This window comes from Apium graveolens, chromosome 9, assembly GCF_009905375.1.
Source record: "Apium graveolens cultivar Ventura chromosome 9, ASM990537v1, whole genome shotgun sequence".
Lineage (NCBI taxonomy): Eukaryota > Viridiplantae > Streptophyta > Magnoliopsida > Apiales > Apiaceae > Apium > Apium graveolens.
Window position 1 is genome coordinate 273830351 of NC_133655.1, and position 19579 is coordinate 273849929.

Here is a 19579-nt window from a genome sequence, read left to right on the forward strand (position 1 = left end):
TAATTCTTCCGTACTGTGGTCAACGTGGCCAATGTTCAGGTTTCGTGTCAATTTTTGTACATTATAGCCGTTGATTCAACGGTGTGAATCGTTTATTATCAAACATTTTCATGGAAAATTGTTGTCGGGAACAGACTCCTTGTATATAATCTACATTTGAACAAATTTATACTAATCTCACTAACGATCCTAGGCTTGGGACTGCTGATTGTTATTATTTTGCACTCTCTACTGCCACCGGTCCAATATTACTAACTAGTAAAATTTCGATGACTATCCAAAAAAATCGGGGTTTAACAAAAAGAATTACCCTTGAGTTTAAAAAACAAGACTTAAAATTTAAAATTTCACCAATTATTTAAGGTTAGCAGGTATTTTAACTTGGGTCAACCCCTCTCTGGTTCCGCGCCACTGTCTACAAGTGTGATCAAATAAAAACCAAAGTAAAATAGAGTGTGATCTCCAGTGTTGGGGGATATTGAGACTTTCTCATTTCAAAATTTGGCTTATAGGCTAAAAGTTTCCTTTCTAAAGAACACCCTGCCCTCTCACAATCGAAGTGAGACAGCCATACTAAATTTATACTATAATTGTAAGAGGTCTGTTAGATTTTGTGCAAAGTTCTGGGACCTGCATTTTTAATTTGCAAAGTCTTCATAACGTCGAACAGGACAGGGGGGGGAGGAGTTGCTGCAGAAATAAAATTGGTTGTTGTTTATTTAACTCACAACTGCACATTGCAAATTGAAGTTAGTATATTTATATATTGGCATGGAAAATGTGAATTCCTGCAAAGGTTTGCACCTAGCTCACACAGTCACAGATAAACCTCAGATACTTGGTACATATTACTTCAATTTTTCCTGTATTTATTGAAGGTTGAAGAATCTAGAAATTATAACACACACAAACGTATAACTACATTTAACATCCTATATGGCTGGCTTAGAGCAACTGCAATAGAGTGCTAGTTCATTCCTTATATTTAATATAAAATATTGGATCTTAGTAATTTAGAATATTGAAAAGAACTTTGAGTTCCAACAATGCTCCTTATATTATCCACCTTAGGATAACAAATAGGGAATCTCTTGGAGTTGTTACAGGCTAAAGGAGCCATTTTCCTTATCTTCCCAAATTTTACAAGTCATTATTATCCACATTCGTCAATTGATTGTTCACGAGTCATGAAACTAGCACCTCATCGCGGCCATATTGTGCCTATACCACCCCCGTCCCTCAACGTGCCATTGCTTGTTCCATCCATTTTTACCATATCAGATATATGTCTGGTAACCGCCAGAAGCAAATGGTCTGCATATATTAAGATAACTGCAAATTGCAGAACAATATATGGAAAATAGAAAAAAGTGGGATATGACCCTAATGATATATGCATGTAGTTATCATAACTGCAAAATTATATAGACATCTAAAAGAACAATATATAATTACTCATTACTTAAGCTACGGTTGCTTGAATAGAATGAGATAGGTAGAGCCGAGGGACGTTGTCCAAGATCCAGGCAAGATGGGGAAAAAAGGGGACCTTATATCCAAATATAATTTTATATTTTCTTCAGCATATTTCATAATTTTACATGAATGTTACATCATTTATTTGTAATTTTGACTTTGATAAAGCTGCAGACGTGTACTAATATGATTTGATCCTCAGAATATATCATACCTGAGTTACTGGTAGAGCTCAGGATTAGTTAATCTTGGCGTTGGAATAAGAACAAGAGGTATTGTCTTCTTCAACACAATACCAAACTTCTCTGACAAATCTAATTTTTGTCCTTCAGGGAGCTTCCAGTCAAAAGAATGCACCAACGATGCTAGTGAAAACAAGAACATGTTTTCAGCCATAGCAATCCCTGCACACATTCTTCGTCCTGACCCGAATGGGAGAAAATTAAAATCATTGCCACTTTGATCCAGTTGACCATCCAGAAATCTCTCTGGAATAAATTCCAGTGGCTTGTTCCAGATGCTAGGATCACGGTGTATTGACCATACATTGATGAAAACACGAGATCCTTTGGGAACTGTGTAACCACCAACAACACATGTCTCACTTGGACAGTGAGGCACCAAGAGTGGTAAAATAGGATGTAATCTCAGAATCTCCTTCATAACAGCATACAGATAAGGTAGCTTGGGAAGGTGAGATTCTTCTACTACGTTATTTTTCCCCACTACAATTTCCAGCTCTTCTTGCACTTTTTCGATTATTTGTGGTTTATTCATCATCTCAGCCAGGGCAAACTCCACTGTGTTAGACGTTGTATCAGTCCCGCCAGTCACCATATCCTGTTTCAAAACCTTGTTAGATAGGATTATATACTGAATTATAACTTAACAGATGGAGCACATATAGCTTGAGTAGTACACTAAATACTCTGTGTAAATCATTAAATTTAATTAAGTCAATAATTAAGTCCAAGCTCTCAGTTAAGTACTTGGTGGAATGTGGCTCATTAGCAATGATAATTAGGAATTGCGCAGAATTAGAAAGTTAAGTACTTGCATGTGTGTGCCTGAGCAAACACCAATGCCGATAGTCACAATGCTATTTAAAAGGCATATCAGAGATAGAGATATATGCAATGCTATTTTTATTGTTAAAAATTAAAATAATGTTACATAAGGAGATAGCAGTAAAGCACATACCATGAGGATGGCTTTAAGGTCAGTTATTGTAAATGGCATTTTTGCATCTTGATTATCTTTTAACTTCAACAAAAACTGTAGAAAATCCTTGCTACCTTCTTTTCCATCCATTTCCTGCCTTTGTTTGATCGTAGCCTCAAAAATATCATCAAATTTCTTTGCCGACACCTTCATCTTTTTACGGACCCCTTGTAGGTCAAACCGAGCTAGACCTGGGTAGAAATCAGATATATTAGGCGTCCCCAACAGCTGAGTAATCTCATTTACCACTAGCCTAAACTCTGCCCCAAGCCCAGCCCTGTCATCCCCCTTGACTGTACCACCCCACATCATACTAGTGACTACATTCATCGAAGTCAAAAACATCTGTTCACCTATATCAACTGGTAACCCAACCCGGCTGTAGAAATACCCCATAGTCTGTCTGATCTCCCTTCGTCTAAGATCATAGAAGGAGTCTAATGTGCTCTTGCTAAGCATCTCATTCACACACACCCTCCTCAACATTCTCCACTTAGGCCCATATGGCGTCCACACAATATCCTTGCCACCATAAGTGGCCTCATAACCTGCAGCTGGAACATCACGATTAGCAAAGGTGGTGTCTTGGTCTTTGAGCACTTCGCGTGCTAAGACAGGCGAGTTGATCACGATACCAACCTTATGGCCTAGCCAGAGCGTCACAATAGGACCATAAGTCTTACCAAGGCTAGCAAAATATGTGTGAAGGTCAGGGTCAAGGGACAAGAGGTTTCCAACTAAAGGCAAGCTTTTGGGGCCTGGTGGCAATGGAGGGCTGATCTTTTTCGACTTGGTAAATGTTATAGTAACCAATGAAATGACAAGCAGGACCGTTGCTGTGACTGTAAGCGTAAAGGCAAAGTCATTCGTTTTGATCATAAGCAAGCACCATGACCAAGCATCAGTCAGAGCGGTTTGTGTTTCCTGAAACATATTGTTACAGAGAGCGGTCTTGTTGACAACTGCACTATAAGAATGAGGATAAGGAAGATGTGTTTCTGATGAAAGTTTATAGGTTATTGAGACAAACACCATGTAAACATTGTAGAGTGCAAACAAGACGTAGTAACAAATGGTAATTGTCGTGTTCGGTGGCCTTCATCAAATGAGATATTATCCTAGATACTTGGCTAACAAAATTTGACTTAAATGTATATATCACTCCCCACACCCACGAGGATCAACTTTTAACATGGGGTCATTACCATGCTCAAACTCCAACCTCACGTATCATATCTAACTCTAAACTAATAGTGTTCACAAAATACAAATGACAGAACACAGTAGAAATATCATATAGAACACACATTCTCCATCAGCTTTTTCCCGGTGAAAAAACCTGATTTGGAATTAAATATTTTTATTGCGTTGAAGGGCATTGTAGGAAGAAAATCATGAAAATAAGGTTGGGGGTGTACAAATGATAAAAATTAAGAGAAAATATGTACATTGTCAAATTTTGAGGGTTCGTGTGTACAAACGAAGATAATCTTCAGACCAAGATGTAAACAATTATTGATCTAATTACAAAACTTTATGCAACAAATTAAACATTATAAGACAGACAAACAGGTAAATTTAAATTAAACAAATGGGATCCTAAACTCCTTCCTAAATCGAGCTCTAATACGATATTAAAGTGCCAACTCATCTGATACCATGTTAAGTAAAACTCATCTAAAACCTTAAGATGTTAGCAAGTTTTGTCAAAATTGCAAGTACCATGGTTAGTCAACGTATTTAGCAATATTTTTTTAATCAAAGTCACAAGAAATGTTATAAGGTTAAGAATTCATGAAAGAATACGAGATTAAAAAAAGGAATTTCAAGTTTGGCGAATTATCTCAGTACCGGTGTGTATAGACCATGCATTTATAAGAACACGGGCTCCTTTTGGAACTGTAAAGCCAACAACAACACTCGTCCCCATGAGTGGTATAACAGCATGTAACCTAAGGGTCTCTTTCATAACTGCATATAAGTAAGGTAGTTTGTGAATGTGATATTCCTCTACTAGTTATCCTGTCCTACTACAATCTGCAATTCTTCTTGAACTTTTTGCATTACTTGTGATTTGTTCATCATCTCGGCCAACGCAAACTCTACTGTGTTTGAGGTTAATTTACTTCCACCAACCTATTAAACCCAAGATTGCATAATATCCTTCTATCATTATGTGACTTATTTTGTAACAGTCTGTAATAATTCTCTTCATTAGTTTAGCCTTATTCTTTGCCCTTGTATTCTCCTTTCCTTTCATTTGATGTTTGTACAGGCTATTTAAAGCCATTGTAATTCTGTATTGAGGTTAAGCTTCTTCAACATTAATAGATCTTTATACAACCACCATATCCTGTTCCAAGATCTTATCAGATTTATACTATAGTGTACATAAATATGGTGTCACTAGTGATACTTTACAATTTATTTCTTGTTAGTGAATATGTCAACTTCAGCTGATTTTGGTAAGTGACAATGAAGATATTGGTTAAAAGAAAAAGAAGATTAGCAGTTACCATGAGCAAGGCCTTAAGATGGGTCATGGTAAAAGGAATTTTCACATCTGCATCACTTTTTAACTTCAACAAACAGTCTATATAATCCTTGATCCCTTCTTGACCTCCCATTTTCTGCCTTTCGTTCATTACGGTCTCAAAGATGTCGTCAGGCCTCTTTAAAAGGCCTTTCATCTTTTTCTGGATCCCTCGAATATCAAATCTAGCCAGGCTAGGATAAAAATCCGATACATTAGGCATCCCCAACAGCTGAACCATTTCATAACCATTTTCTTAAATTTTGTTCCAAGCATAGCCCTTACATCATGTTAGTAATTACATTGATAATCGTCAAAAACATCTGCTCATTTAAATTAATGGGTGAACCGGCTTGGCTGTATATATACCAGACAGTGTCGGATTTCCCTTCTTCTTATACTGTAAACAGAGTCTAATGTAGTCTTACTTAACATATCATGCACACATACCTTCCTCAACATTAGATATTCAGGCCCGTATGGTGTCCACAGTATGTCCGTGCCACCATATGAGAGTTCAATGCCTGCAGCTGTGACATCACGGTTAATAAAGTTGATATTTTGTTCTTTAAACACCTCGTGAGCCAAGGAAGCGAATTAACCACAACACATACTTTTTGGCCTAGCTGAAATTTCAATATTGGACCAGAGGTCTGAGCTAGATTCGCAAAATATATGTGGAGGTTTTCAGCGTCAAGAGACAAGAGGTTTCCTAGTAGCGTCTAGTGCCTTTGGGGTCTGGTGGTAATGAAGGGTTAATCTTTTTCGACTTGAAGAATATTGCAAATCATGAAATGACAAGAAGGGTAGTTATAAGTAAGCATGAACGCTGGTGTTTCTAAAGTGCCCCAACCATGACCAAGCATTAATTAGTTTTTCTTGAAACATTTGATTAAGGATGTTTATTTGGTTGGAAACAAGAAGAATAGGGGGTTGGAGAATAAAAATCCAACTGGTGATGATGAGAGTATAAAAACCTGCAACTCAGTAACCAAACAAGTGTTCTATGAAACTGTATAATCACATCAACTTAAGCAGCGATACTGAAATGTTATGTAACTTGAATGTATGCCTTTCTATTTTAGAATATTTATAGAATTGCTTAATGCAGCCAAATCTTTCGAAATATTAGTTTTGAATCGGGTAAATGAGCAAATTCGTCACTCTACAATATCAAAACTTTCATTTAGGTTACCAGCCCAAAAAAAATTTCAGTCAAACACTTTAATAATAAAAATATTTTAAATAGTTTACTCTCGTTAGTGCCGTTAAATTGACTAACGGAAAAGTGACGTGTAACTAATGTGGCATCAAATTTAATAGCGAAACTTTGTATCATTTTCAATTAGGTTACCGACTAATTTTTTTAAAAAAGTTATTTTCATCTTCTTTTAAAAGAGAAATTCAGATAATTTTTTCAAAAATCTAAATTGATTAAATAACATATTTTTATTGATATTTTTTTCAACATCGATAATTGTATCTGACGAATAAATTTTTTGAATGTTTATTTTTTTCCGAATAATAACACTTTAATTAAAAAAATTACATACTTTCTTTTAAATATACCTGAAAATCGATAAAATCAATTTTTTGACCTTAAAAATTTGTTTAAACATGTTTGATCCAACAAACGGTACATTTTGTTACAAACTTAAAGCAAGAAATTTATAGAGAATGAAAAAAAATCAAAAAATTCACAATCAAATTTTTTTTGTTTAAGGTTATTAATTTATTATTTGTTTTAAGTGATTAAAATTTAAAACAAATTAAAACAAAATATACCTATTAAATTTATTATATAATCGATTTTATTTCAGAAAAGTCTAAGATAGTAAGATCTATTTTAAATTTTTTACCCATAAAAATGATATTTTCTTGACAAATTTAAAGTACGAAACTTATTGAGAATAAAAAACTCTATCCAAAAATAATAATCTCAATAAATTTTGACTTACGATAACAAATTTGTTTGAGTGGTTATTATATAAGAAAACTTTAAAATAAAATATACCCTTTATATTTTTAATAAAAATATATTAAAAAGCAAACGTTCTGCACTATAACACCAAGTCCAAAGTGCAGAACAATACTTAGCAACATCAATATAGTTGGAATATGACTATATCTATTTATACGTGTTGTTTATCGAAATCATACAAAATTATAGACATATCGAAAAGCAAAATATACTTCATTATTGCTTAAGTTACATTGCAGGAATAAAATGAGATTGGTGAAGCCCAAGGGTGGTCCAGGATCCAGGCAAGATTAGAAAAGAAAAAGACCCTAAGCCAAATAAATAATCTTATATTTCCTTCTGCATTTATCAGAATATTACAGGAATGTTACATCATTTTTCCTAATTTTGACTTCGTTATAGCTGCAAAAGCGTGCAAGATATGATTCGATGCTCAGAAGTTGTCATACCTTGGTTACTGGTAGAGCTCAGGATTAGATAATCTTGGGATTGGAATAAGAACAAGGGGTATTTTCTTCTTCAACACAATCCCAAACTTCTCTGACAAATCTAATTTTTGTCCTTCAGGGAGTTTCCAGTCGAATGAATGTAGTAGTGACGCCAGTGAGAACAAAAACATCTTTTCAGCCATAGAAATCCCTGCACAAATTCTTCGTCCTGACCCAAATGGGAAGTAATTAAAATCCTTGCCACTATAATCCCATTCACCATCCAAAAATCTCTCAGGGATAAATTCCAAGGGATTTTTCCAAATGCTAGGATCCCGGTGTATCGACCATACATTTACAAAAACACGAGATCCTTTAGGGATTGTGTAACCCCCGACAACACATGTGTCACTTGGACAATGAGGCACCATGAGTGGTAAAACAGGATGTAATCTCAGAATCTCTTTCATGACAAGATATAAGTAAGGTAGCTTGGGAAGATGAGACTCTTCTACGATGTTATCTTTCCCCACTACACTGTCCAACTCTTCTTGCACTTTTTCGATTATTTGTGGTTTATTCATCATCTCAGCCAGGGCAAACTCCACTGAGTTAGATGTTGTATCAGTCCCACCAACCACCATATCCTGTTTCAAGACATTGTTAGAAAGAACTTTACAGAATGTGATTTGGGCAACTATTATTTACCCTTGGAACACATAAAACTCGTGTGCTTAATATTTTCATGGCTAAGGTCTAAAGAGTACATTTAACAGGCACGGAGTTTAGGTGTTTTTGCAGATAAACATTAATCTGAATTGTCACAAAGCTGTATGAGGGATATGAAGAGATATCAGAAAGAAGGAATGGCTGGACAGCCTTGTGATGATGCATTTACCTAGTGTTGAAATAAACTCAAGTGCGATAAAAAAAGAGGTAGCAGATAAGCACATACCATGAGCAAGGATTTGAGATGGGTCATGCTAAGAGGCTCTTTCGAATCTTGATTATCTTTCAACTTCAACAAAAACTGTAGAAAATCCTTACTACCATCTTGTCCATTCATATCCTGCCTTTTCTTGATCATAGTCTCAAAGATATCATCAAATTTCTTCGCCAACACTTTCATCTTTTTCCGTACTCCTTGAAGGTCAAATCGGGCTAGACCTGGGTAGAAATCGGATACATTAGGCGTCCCCAACAGCATAGTCATCTCATTTACGACTAGGCGGAACTCTGTTCCAAGCCCAGCTCTATCTTTCCCCTCGACTGTTCCACCCCACATCATATTAGTAATCACATTCATAATTGTCAAAAACATCTGCTCCCCTATATCAACAGGCAACCCCTTCCGGCTGTAGAAATACCCAATAGTCTGTCGAATTTCATTTCTTCTGAGATCATAAACAGATTCTAATGTAGTCTTGCTGAGCATCTCACTCACACAAACTCTCCTCAACATTCGCCATGTAGGCCCGTATGGAGTCCACACTATATCCTTACCACCATAAGTGGCCTCAATGCCTGCAGCTGGAACATCACGATTAGCAAAGCTGGTATCTTGATCTTTAAGCACCTCGCGTGCTATCACTGGCGAGTTGATCACGATACCAACCTTATGGCCTAACCAAAGTGTCACGATCGGACCATAACTCTTACCAAGGCTTGCAAAATATGTGTGGAGGTCAGCATCAAGAGACAAGAGGTTCCCTACTAAAGGTAAGCTTCTGGGACCTGGTGGCAACGGAGGGCTAAGTTTTTTCGAATTTGAAAAAATCGAAGCAAGTACTGAAAACACAAGCAGGACAGAGGCAGTTACTGCAAGTGCATAAGCTAAGTCATTGGTGTTGGTCAGAAGCCACAACCATGACCAAGTGTCAGATAGAGTGGTTTGTAAATCCTTAAACATTTTGTTACTGAATTTGTTGTTGACAACTGCAGAATAAGAATGATGAAAATGTGTTTCTGATAGGAGAGTATATAAAAGATAGAAAAGCTGAAGATGTTGTAGAATGCAGACAAAGGAAGAACAAAAATTTAGTAGGCAATGTAACCAAATGGTATCTTTTACAAAATGAAAAAAAAAATGTTGTGCTTGGTTGCCTTGTCCAAGAGATCTGTAATAGAAACTTGGCTGACAAAAATTGACAAAAATGTACATGTATGATATATTACTCTCCCTCATTTACAACTCACAAGTATAATCTTTTAAAAATAACTAACTGAAAGATGAACTGTATAACATGTAGACCTCACAGGTATCTTTCAAATAATTGTGGGAATTCATCAGGACATAATAATATTCAAACATAAAACTTTTAAGTGAAATATTTGAAGTAGATCTTGTAGGTTAAAGAATCTTTTAAATTAATTATTTTTTAACATTGCAATCGCGGCCTTGCCTTTCCCTAAAATTCGAGGATCCGAAACTTGTAATAGGCATCTTATTTAATCCTACCCAGCAAAGAACAATTTTTTTTTGCTAATGTACCAAGTGATTTCAGCAAAATTGTAAAAGTCAATGTTTATTACTACTGTCAAGTATAAGTGCTTGGCAAATATTTATTTTTGTAATGGAAAACTCTAATGAGTGATTTTAGCATCAAGGGGTATCTGATATTGCAAAAGTCAATGCTTGTTATCAAGTGTTCGGCACCTCACAAGCATTATCCCTACTTACTTTCAAATTGGTTTTGGCAAGTAGTTAAACAGATGTTTAGCCAAATTATATGCCATTGAAAAGTTAGCAAAAATAAAAGTAGATGCTCTCCGGCCTATTGTTTTGTCTGTACCAAATATGTAAAAACCAACCCCCACCATGTATTATACATACATATCAAATGATATAGTTTAGTTTAGTAACAGGGGCGAACACGACCCGAAACCCAACCCGAACCCAACTTGATTCGTAATCTAATTTATTGAGAAAAAACCTGAAAGTGAACCCATAACCCGAAACTAACCCGAAATGACCTATTCAGAATTTCATTCCTTTCCACTTAAATATTTATTTTCATTCAATTTTAGTTAATTTTAACTTGACCCGAAATTGACCTGTTTACAAACACAAACACGACCTAAAACCTGAAACCCGAAATCCGAAATTGTCACCCCTATTTAGTAATTGCACTAATATTTATCCGCAATATAGAAGTAACAATTTATAAAAAAAAATTGTAAAATTAAACAATTATCATTATTCAGCAAATACAATACAATTATACTACTCTCCGTCCACGTTTTGCATAGTAGAAAAGTTGTGGTTGAAATAAACTTTAATAAAACAGTAATGAATCAGAAGGTTTGCCATTGACAACGACTAAGAAACAACATTACAAGCAACTTTTAATCCAGAAACTTGTAATCATAGAACATGTCGCATCCACTAATTAATTGATTGTAAAGAGCAGATACTGGTGGCTATTGGAATTTGAATAACAAAAAGAGTAGCTTAGACCAAGAAAGAATGAATTTTACAGTGGCAGCAATGGATGCAAAAGCCTCGTATAACAGAGAGATCATAATCAGAAGAATGTATTCGGAAGACCACCTCATTACGGCCATAAATGACTTTCAAAACAAAATAGGACAAATTTGTGATAAGCAGATATTCATTCCGAGTAAAATAGAGAGTGAAGACTGAGCAATTGTGCATTTCCCAAATGGTATAACACTGTTAACTCATTCCTGTATGACAATACATCCATGGAATAAGAATATTGTTTGATGTGTGCAAGTGCAAAAAAATTTCAAACTAGCCAGATCCAACTAGATTGTAATCAACTATGAGAGTATTTGTTATTCACGCCACGAAAATTCAAGAAGGGAATTACGCTGGAAAATACGTTGACCTTGAGTATATGGATATAGGAAAATTCCTTCTACATGGTCTACTTTTCTGTAGAGATCACTTGCTGCCTAGCTGTTCGAGCACAATCTGCAAATTGCCTTACCAAACTGGCACATTTTAGAGGATCCTTGACATTTTCCTTGTAGCACTCCAAGCAAGCATCTTTCTGAACCAAGCAGGGCATAGGTTTCTTCTCAGGAATCTTGAACTCTTTCTCATGTAGATCCTTGGCTTTCTGTGTTACTTGTCTCACCATGTCCTCTTCGTGCTTTTGCAATCTTTCCAGGACCTTTTCGCTATCTTGGAGCACAGACCTTATTGCATCTATCTCCTTTTGCACAGGTAGTTGAGGAGCAGTAATTGGCATGAACAGTGGTGGTTGGACTGGCCACCCCACAGCATTGGCACTTTTTAGTGCATCAGAATCATCTACATTATGCTTCTGTTGTTCTTTAGCAGGGGATTGTTCTCGCGGTACCTTTGGTTTGGTTTTCCTTGTTTTCTTCTTTAACTTCACACCATCATCTGCGAGCTGCTTAACTAAGTTGCTGCTAATCTGAATTGTGAAGTCACCCATGCTAAAGAGATTCAAGAGCGATGTACCTAAAAAATTGTACAAGTTACAGTTATTCAATTTGGTAACAGACGATTTACTTTTTCTTGAATGGAGTAAAGGGTATCATGAAGGTTGGTAAGGAATCGGATGATTTAGATGCGGTGGTACAGGGACATATAGGAATTCAAAGTACATCAAAGGCACAAAGTACTTCCAAGGTCTTGTCGTTGTTCTATGTCAATCACATTCATAAAGGCACACCCTTTTTTTTTGGGCATAGGCATGACGAGAAAATCAAAATTAAGGTAAACCTACCTATTATCTTCTAAAACAAGGTCTCATCTAATACGAAAGAAAAAACATCACTCTTCCATTCATCTATCAGAAGACTCAGTTAAAGGGTCCAATAAGAATACATGTCAAAATATCGGACTTAGTACAATTAGATCCATAGGGACCACACCCATGTCTATGCATCCGGTATCCAACAGGGGTACTCAACAACAAAAGCGTTTAAGTCAAATGGAAGTCTTGTCTTGCATTACATTGTACCGAGGTTCAAAACAAACAGATTCTAATTTTCACTTCCAAAAAAAATTCGTTAATCCAAGTTAAGTAAATTTGGAGAATATAATCCAGTAATAGCTAAGAAGCCTAAATTACTTTAATTGTGTAAGCAGAAACAAACTCATAATAGAATCACAATTCTGGTAGAACCTAGACCAACTCGATATAAACCTTATGTGAGTACAAAAATTCAGTTACAAGGGGTTAACTACAATTGGGCAACACTAATTAAAAAAAAAAGTAGTAATTCACAAAACACAACTGAACAAAGTAATTTCTACAGCATTTAATGACAAACATCAATTCCTTGCACTGAAAATAAAAAACTAGAGAGAGCGTCACAGTCTTTCTACCCCATTCCCCTAATTGCCTTTGCCACCATCTAAATCCCGTTCAATTTAAACGGAACGGAACGTAAGGGCATAAAGGAATGATCAACACAACGAAAAAATAAAAACGTGAAAGAAGTACCTTCTAATAACGATAACATTATTAGTGCTAGTGTGCAACTATAGACACCTCAAAACGGATTAATAACTTGATAACATATCTAATAAAACCTCCCTTCCGTAAATTAACAATAAACTTTCCGAATACCGTGACCAAACAACTTCACAGACATTCCGATTTCGACATTTCCCCGAAAACAAAACAACTTCATTCTACGTCTAACAAAATCACTCTTTCTTAAATTAACAACAAATATTCACAATCATGCACCAATTCAACTCTACAATCAATCCAATTCAACATATTCAAGTCCACAAACAGTTAATTCAACAATCAAACTATACACACGGTCATATATACATAATTAAAATTAATAAAAATTGTGCATCGAAAGAAGATTATAAAAGTGATTAATTACGAGGATTGCTTACTGATTGTAAAAAGGGTCGAAACGACGTCGTGGAGCTAGATCCGTTGAACGCGAGGCCACCGCAAGCTTTGTGATTGTCTGGTCGGGTTTGTTTTTTAACCCTAGGTCATGTTTCTAGATGCTTTTACAAATGCTTACTTTTACACTTTTGCCCAATTATTTTCTATCTTTTCATAATAATTTTTTTGTGTGTTTTTTTACATTTCTTTAAATTTATATTTTTATTTAGATCATAATTTTTTTAATGATTTATGTGAAACTGAAAGTAGCATTGTACTCGATTAAAAATCAAATTACAAACGTACGTGGTGAACGGGCAGCTGTGCCACAAAATCTCGTTAAATTGTAAATCATAATTCTTGAAATACAATCTTGATTATCTTTATACGCCTGATCATAATTTATTTTAAATTTTATGTTTTAATTGCCGTCTTTTAGAAAATTAGGAATTAGTTTTAAATTAGGATGATTTTTAAATAGTTAAAATTTGTGAATGATTTGTAGTGTCGCTAATGAGTAAATGATGTTGTTTTATGTTTTGTTGAAATACATGATATTGTGTCATTTATATTAAACAAATACATGATATTATTTTAAAAATGATTAAAATACTTTTATTTAAAGGTATTTTTTTCAAAATACCCATTTTGAAATAAAATGCACCACTGTTAGTGACAGTGAAGTATCAAGATGATATCATTTCTCCTAGAGTTATGATATTAATTTGTCTGTGAGGTATCACGAGTGAAGTATAGTCGTGATACTACTTTTCCAAGAGCCCGATACTCCACCGTTAGTGGAATATTATGTAATTATTAATATTTTTCTGAAAATTTAAATATTTAGTTAATAAATTTATTATTTAAGTACGTATATATCGTGTTCTCCAATTTTTAATATTAAAAGATTTAACAATTTCCCATATGAGATTTTGAAATATTTTTTAAAAAATAAACAAAAGTAATATTGATTTGGGGTTTTAGGCTAGGAGGTTTATGGTCTAAAACCTGAATCACTACTCTATTTCAAAACAATTTTATCTTAAAAAATTTATCATTTTCATTTCATATCACTATTTACTCTCCGATCATTCTTTTAAATTTTATTTCAAACTCACTTTATCACCATATACTCCAATAAAATATATAAAGATAGATATAGAAATATAAATATAGATATAGAGTTATGTGAGATTTGATTAAAGAATCATTAACTTCAAATGAATAGTGAACCGTGGATATTTTTATATTTATATATAGATATGGAGTTATACATGGTTGGAGTAAAGATAACTTCATTTTTGAAGTAATAATGAAGTAAAATGTACTTTAGAGTCATGGTTGGAGATGACCTTAGAATCGAAACCCTAATTCAATGTGCAACTTAATTTAATAATTTTAAATTTTTAGATGATACTTTACTAATTTTATATGTTATGTAAGGATATCTTCGATATATTATTTATCTTGGTATTTGTACGATTAAACATTAAATTTAAATACACGTAGATCATCTCCATTAGAACATGATTTTAATTGATCCAAATCAAGTCAAAATAGTCAAACTAGCAAAATTATTTTCAAGTTTATAAAAGAGATATTCCACTATCCTGAAACATCAAAATTATATCGTTATGTAATATATCTCTAAGAAAATATGATCAAAAAAAAAATATCAAGACATGATATGTCTTATATCTCAGTTGCAACATCAATAATGCAACAAGCTCGAAAAATGGATATATCAGATATATTCCTAAGAAGACTCGTGCTATATATTTTACTCTTCGCTCCAAAATATATTTTTACATCCATCAAAAGAGTTTGTATCTAAATCTTTTTAATATTCATGTTTGAAATATTAATATCCATTTTTATAACCCATTCCATGTATACGTGAAGTAATTTTATCTCGTTTCGTAAAATCAGCATTTCTCGGAGAAAATTATTCAAAAATACTATAAAATAGTTCCTACCATCCAAATATATTTTATATATTAGGAAATATATTTTAAGTATTTATTCAAGTCAAAATTTTGGTCAAAAGATCCATATATTTAAATTGAAGACCAATGGTATTTTTTACTCGGAAGAAAAGGCTTACAGAACAGTCTATATTTTAAATAAAATACTTCCACTGACTAGAATGACTTAAAATTTGTTATGGATCATTTAAATGGTATTTTATATGCATGGTAAAATTTTCATAATATTTCAATAATTTTTGTCCGGACACAAATTTCGAGGCAGTTGGTCCCACAGTTGACCACGTTTGACCTAGTTACCATTTATCAAAGTTGACCAAAACTTGCAGGATATTATTTTATAATATTTAGGTAATTATCATATTTTTTATGGTATTTATTTAAGAGTTTTTATGATGGTCATATTTAATGGTGCTTAATGCTTAATTAAAATGATTAAATAATGATTCAAAGAAAAGGAAAATATATATTTAATCAAATATATCAGCTGAGTTTTGAATCCCATAATTTTTTTTGTCTTATATGGCTAGCAAGGAAATACAACCTACTTGTCATGTCATCAATCCATGTGACATACAACATCCACCATCCATTTTCCTCAAATCTCCGTCATTCAATCCACCCAACCAAGCTAAAGAGCCACAAAGTTGTTGAGATTTTTTCAAGAAGTGCTTCTTTTCATCTCTTTCAATTTCTATACACATACTTCTTCTCAAAAACCTTCTCTCTCTGAAATATATATATATATATATATATATATATATATTCAAGGTTTTTGAAACCCGAGCTTAGATTCACCCAACCAAGCTTGTTCCCACCAAGTGAGCTCATCCACTACCACTCTCCAGCCTCCCGAAGGGCTGCCCAAGTTCGACCATAGTGCCAAAATCCGGCCGAACCTCCGGTGAATTTTTTCGGCGATCTTTTCCGACCGTTTTCCAAAAGTGGTAATTTTTAGCTTCTTCTTTGAGTTTCTTTAATTTTAGCTTTGTATTTAATTTCTCTACTTCATCTCAAGCTCTAATACTAGATCTCCAAAAAAACAAGGTTCTCAAAGAAAAGAGAATAAAGATTCGAACTCGGAATTCGAATAAAGTACTTGATCTTAAAAAAGAAGCTTTAAAAGAAGAAGATCTATAAAATACAAGTACTTAAATCTCTATAACTCCTCACGAGTGAGATTTTGTTAGATATATTTGATAATGTCATGCCTAATATGTTTTATGTTTAGATTTCAGATCTTATTTGAACAGAACAAATCAGTACTTAACTGATCAGTACTTATACTGGAAGTCAGAATTTAAGGGATATCAGTACTTATGTCATCAGGAGATAGATATCGGAACTTAAGTGCTGAAGGACGATCAGATAAGGACAGTAGCTGATTAAAGTTAAGAAGATCAAGATAAACATAAGAAGAGATATGCATGAAGAAGGAATTCCGTGAAGAATGGAATACTTGGAATAGAAGATATCTGATTGATATATTTTAGGAAGCAGAATTATATTCCATATCAATTAGCGATTATCTTGTAACTGTGTAGTATATAAACACAGACATAGGGTTTACACTATAAGTGTTATCATTATCGAGAATATTATTTAATATAACCCTAGCAGCTCTCGTGATATTTTGTTCATCACTGAGAGATAACAGTTTCAGATTGTAACAGAGTTTATTGTTTAAATAAAGTTTGTTTTCTGTTACATAAGTTCTTGAAGTTTGATTTGATTGTAATAAACACTGTATTCACCCCCTCTACAGTGAAAGTGTGACCTAACAAGTGGTATCAGAGCCTTCTGTTAACACACATACAGTTAAAGATCCAAACACAATCATGTCTGACACGGAAACTCCAACTAAGCCTACCAAAACTGAGGAATCATCAAAGACATCAACTCAGAGTCGATATGAGACTATCAGAGTTCCCATATTGAGACCATCTGAATATCCCATATGGAAGGTAAGGATGACCATGTTTCTGGAAGCAACAGATCCAGAATACCTTGATAGAATCAAGGAAGGGCCTCACAAACCTACCAAGCTCGCTGTTGTAGTTGCAGGTGAAGCAGCAATGACCGTACCAAAGGAAAAGAGTGATTACACTGCTGAAGATATAACATCTATTTCCAAGGATGCCAAGGTACGACACTTATTGCATAGTGCCATTGATAATGTAATGTCAAACAGGGTAATCAACTGCAAGACTGCTAAGGAGATATGGGATGCACTGGAGACAAGGTGTCAAGGAACTGAAACAGTTAAGAAGAACAGGAAGACAATACTCACTCAAGAGTATGAACACTTTGACTCTAGGACTAATGAGTCATTGACTGATGTATATGATAGATTTGTTAAACTCTTGAATGACTTGTCATTAGTAAATAAGGAGTATGATCTTGAAGATACAAACCTTAAATTCCTGTTAGCTCTTCCTGAATGTTGGGATTTGAAGGCAACAACAATAAGAGACAACTATAATCTTGATGAAACAACTCTTGATGAAATCTATGGAATGCTCAAGACTCATGAACTTGAGATGGAACAAAGAAGCAAGAGGAAAGGAGGAAAGTCAAGGACAGTTGCTCTCAAGGCTGAAGAGGAATCCCCCAAACCACCTTCCTCAAAGAAAGACAAGGGTAAAGCTCTTATCATAAAGTCTGATACTGAGTCATCAAGTTCTGAGAATGATGATGACTCAGATTCTGAAAGCTTGCCTGAAACTGATGCTGATGAGGAGATGATGAAGCTGTGTGCTCTTATGGTGAAAGGAATCACAAAGATTGCATACAGGAAGTTCAGGAAGGGAAAGAAGTTTTCCAGGAAAGGCATAAGTTCTGATAAGAAGAATTTCAGAAGATCTGAAGGAAGAGGAGGAAAGTCTGACAGAGGAGATTACGCTAATGTTAAATGTTATAATTGTGGTGAGAAAGGCCACATATCTCCTGATTGCAAGAAGACCAAGAGTGACAAAGGCAAAGCTCTTGTCACAAAGCAGAAAAGCTGGACAGACACCTCAGACTCTGAAAGTGAGGAGAACTATGCATTGATGGCAAATGCTGATAAATCAAGTTCTGAGAACAGTTCTGAAGCTGCTGAAACAAAGGTACCTCAGACTACTTATGCTTTTCATACTGATGATATTAATGAGTTGAGAAGATATCTTAAAACCATGTTTGTTAGTTATAGAGATCAAACTTTAACATGTGAAAGATTAACTTCTGAAAATCTTGCTTTTAGGAAAAGAAATGATTTCTTAGAAAAAGAGTTAGTCATGTTCCATCAAACTCAGCAGGATAGAGATGATGCTTTTTATGTTAGGGATGAAGTGCTAAAAATGAATGAATCTCTAAAAACTGAGTTAGAAAAGGAGAGAGAGATTATCAGAACTTGGACTAACTCTGGCAAAACAACTCAAAATTTGCTAAGCAGTGGAAACTGGAAAGAGGGCTTAGGCTATGGAGAAAATAAAAATGAAAAAGGAACTGTAGAAATTAAGCCTGTTGATAAGCAAAAGCCGAAGTTAAAACCTGTTAAGTTTGTAACTGAAAAATCTGAAAATGAGAAATCAGAAGTTAAAAAGGAATTAGCTTCTGACAAACTAAAACAGGAAAAGACAGCTGAAGTTAACATAGGCTTAATGACAAAGAAGCAGCTTAAGCATAAGCTGAAAGATGTTAAGAATGCAAACAAGGTAAAATCATCTAGGAAAAACAGGAATGGAAAGGAAGGTGTGAATAAAAGCAATAACTATAAATCTGTTCCTGATGCTCCTAGGAAAGCATGTCATAACTGTGGAAGTTCTAACCATCTGGCTTCTTTTTGCAGGAAGAATAAGAATATTAACTCCTTATCTACAAAGTCAGGAGTTAAAAGTCAGTCTGTTAGATACAAACCACAAAATCCTTGTTTTCATTGTGGTAGTTTATGGCATTCCATTTATACTTGTAAGGAATATCATAGTTTGTACTATGATTACTATCAAATAAAACCTTCTTTAAAGAAAGTTTCTGTTGTTCCTTCTAGTGTAAGTTCTGATTCAAAGTCTGGTAGTATAAGTTCTGATAAGAAAACTGTTAACATAAAATCTGATGCTAAATCC

The 19579-nt window shown here is 34.4% G+C and overlaps 3 protein-coding genes and 1 pseudogene across 4 annotated transcripts; all 4 read right to left on the reverse strand.

Moving 5' to 3' along the window:
* Positions 1–848: 848 nt before the first annotated feature.
* Positions 849–3826, reverse strand: LOC141683643 (flavonoid 3'-monooxygenase CYP75B137-like). 2 transcript variants are annotated; one of them, XM_074488389.1, is made up of 3 exons: positions 2677–3826; positions 1691–2316; positions 849–1332 (listed from the first exon to the last, which is right to left on the reverse strand). In XM_074488389.1, exons 1-2 carry the CDS (start codon positions 3730–3732, stop codon positions 1696–1698), a joined length of 1677 nt encoding a protein of 558 aa, XP_074344490.1. In that variant the 5' UTR covers positions 3733–3826; the 3' UTR covers positions 849–1332; positions 1691–1695. The 2 variants fall into 2 exon arrangements, with proteins under 2 accessions (XP_074344490.1, XP_074344489.1); XM_074488388.1 differs by having other exon boundaries at positions 849–1314; positions 2677–3825.
* A 1071-nt stretch (positions 3827–4897) lies between these two features.
* Positions 4898–6569, reverse strand: LOC141686365 (costunolide synthase-like; annotated as a pseudogene).
* Positions 6570–7408: 839 nt separating this feature from the next.
* Positions 7409–9844, reverse strand: LOC141686625 (flavonoid 3'-monooxygenase CYP75B137-like). Its single transcript, XM_074491658.1, has 2 exons — positions 8595–9844; positions 7409–8286 (listed from the first exon to the last, which is right to left on the reverse strand). The coding sequence occupies exons 1-2, from the start codon at positions 9822–9824 to the stop codon at positions 7666–7668; spliced, it is 1851 nt and encodes a 616-aa protein (XP_074347759.1). The 5' UTR covers positions 9825–9844; the 3' UTR covers positions 7409–7665.
* Positions 9845–11265: 1421 nt separating this feature from the next.
* LOC141686950 (uncharacterized) lies at positions 11266–13646 on the reverse strand. The gene is made up of 2 exons (XM_074492061.1): positions 13494–13646; positions 11266–12092 (listed from the first exon to the last, which is right to left on the reverse strand). Exon 2 carries the CDS (start codon positions 12064–12066, stop codon positions 11530–11532), a length of 537 nt encoding a protein of 178 aa, XP_074348162.1. The 5' UTR covers positions 12067–12092; positions 13494–13646; the 3' UTR covers positions 11266–11529.
* Positions 13647–19579: the final 5933 nt, after the last annotated feature.

Bases quoted from the DNA above. Each gene is read 5' to 3' on its own strand.
- LOC141686625 (XM_074491658.1), bottom strand. From the start codon at position 9,824: ATGAGGGAGAGTAATATATCATACATGTACATTTTTGTCAATTTTTGT. The intron at 8,287-8,594 runs GTATGTGCTTAT...GTCTTGAAACAG, and splicing joins ATCTCAAATCCTTGCTCATG to GATATGGTGGTTGGTGGGAC.
- LOC141686950 (XM_074492061.1), bottom strand. From the start codon at position 12,066: ATGGGTGACTTCACAATTCAGATTAGCAGCAACTTAGTTAAGCAGCTC.
- LOC141683643 (XM_074488389.1), bottom strand. From the start codon at position 3,732: ATGGTGTTTGTCTCAATAACCTATAAACTTTCATCAGAAACACATCTT. The intron at 2,317-2,676 runs GTATGTGCTTTA...GTTTTGAAACAG, and splicing joins ACCTTAAAGCCATCCTCATG to GATATGGTGACTGGCGGGAC.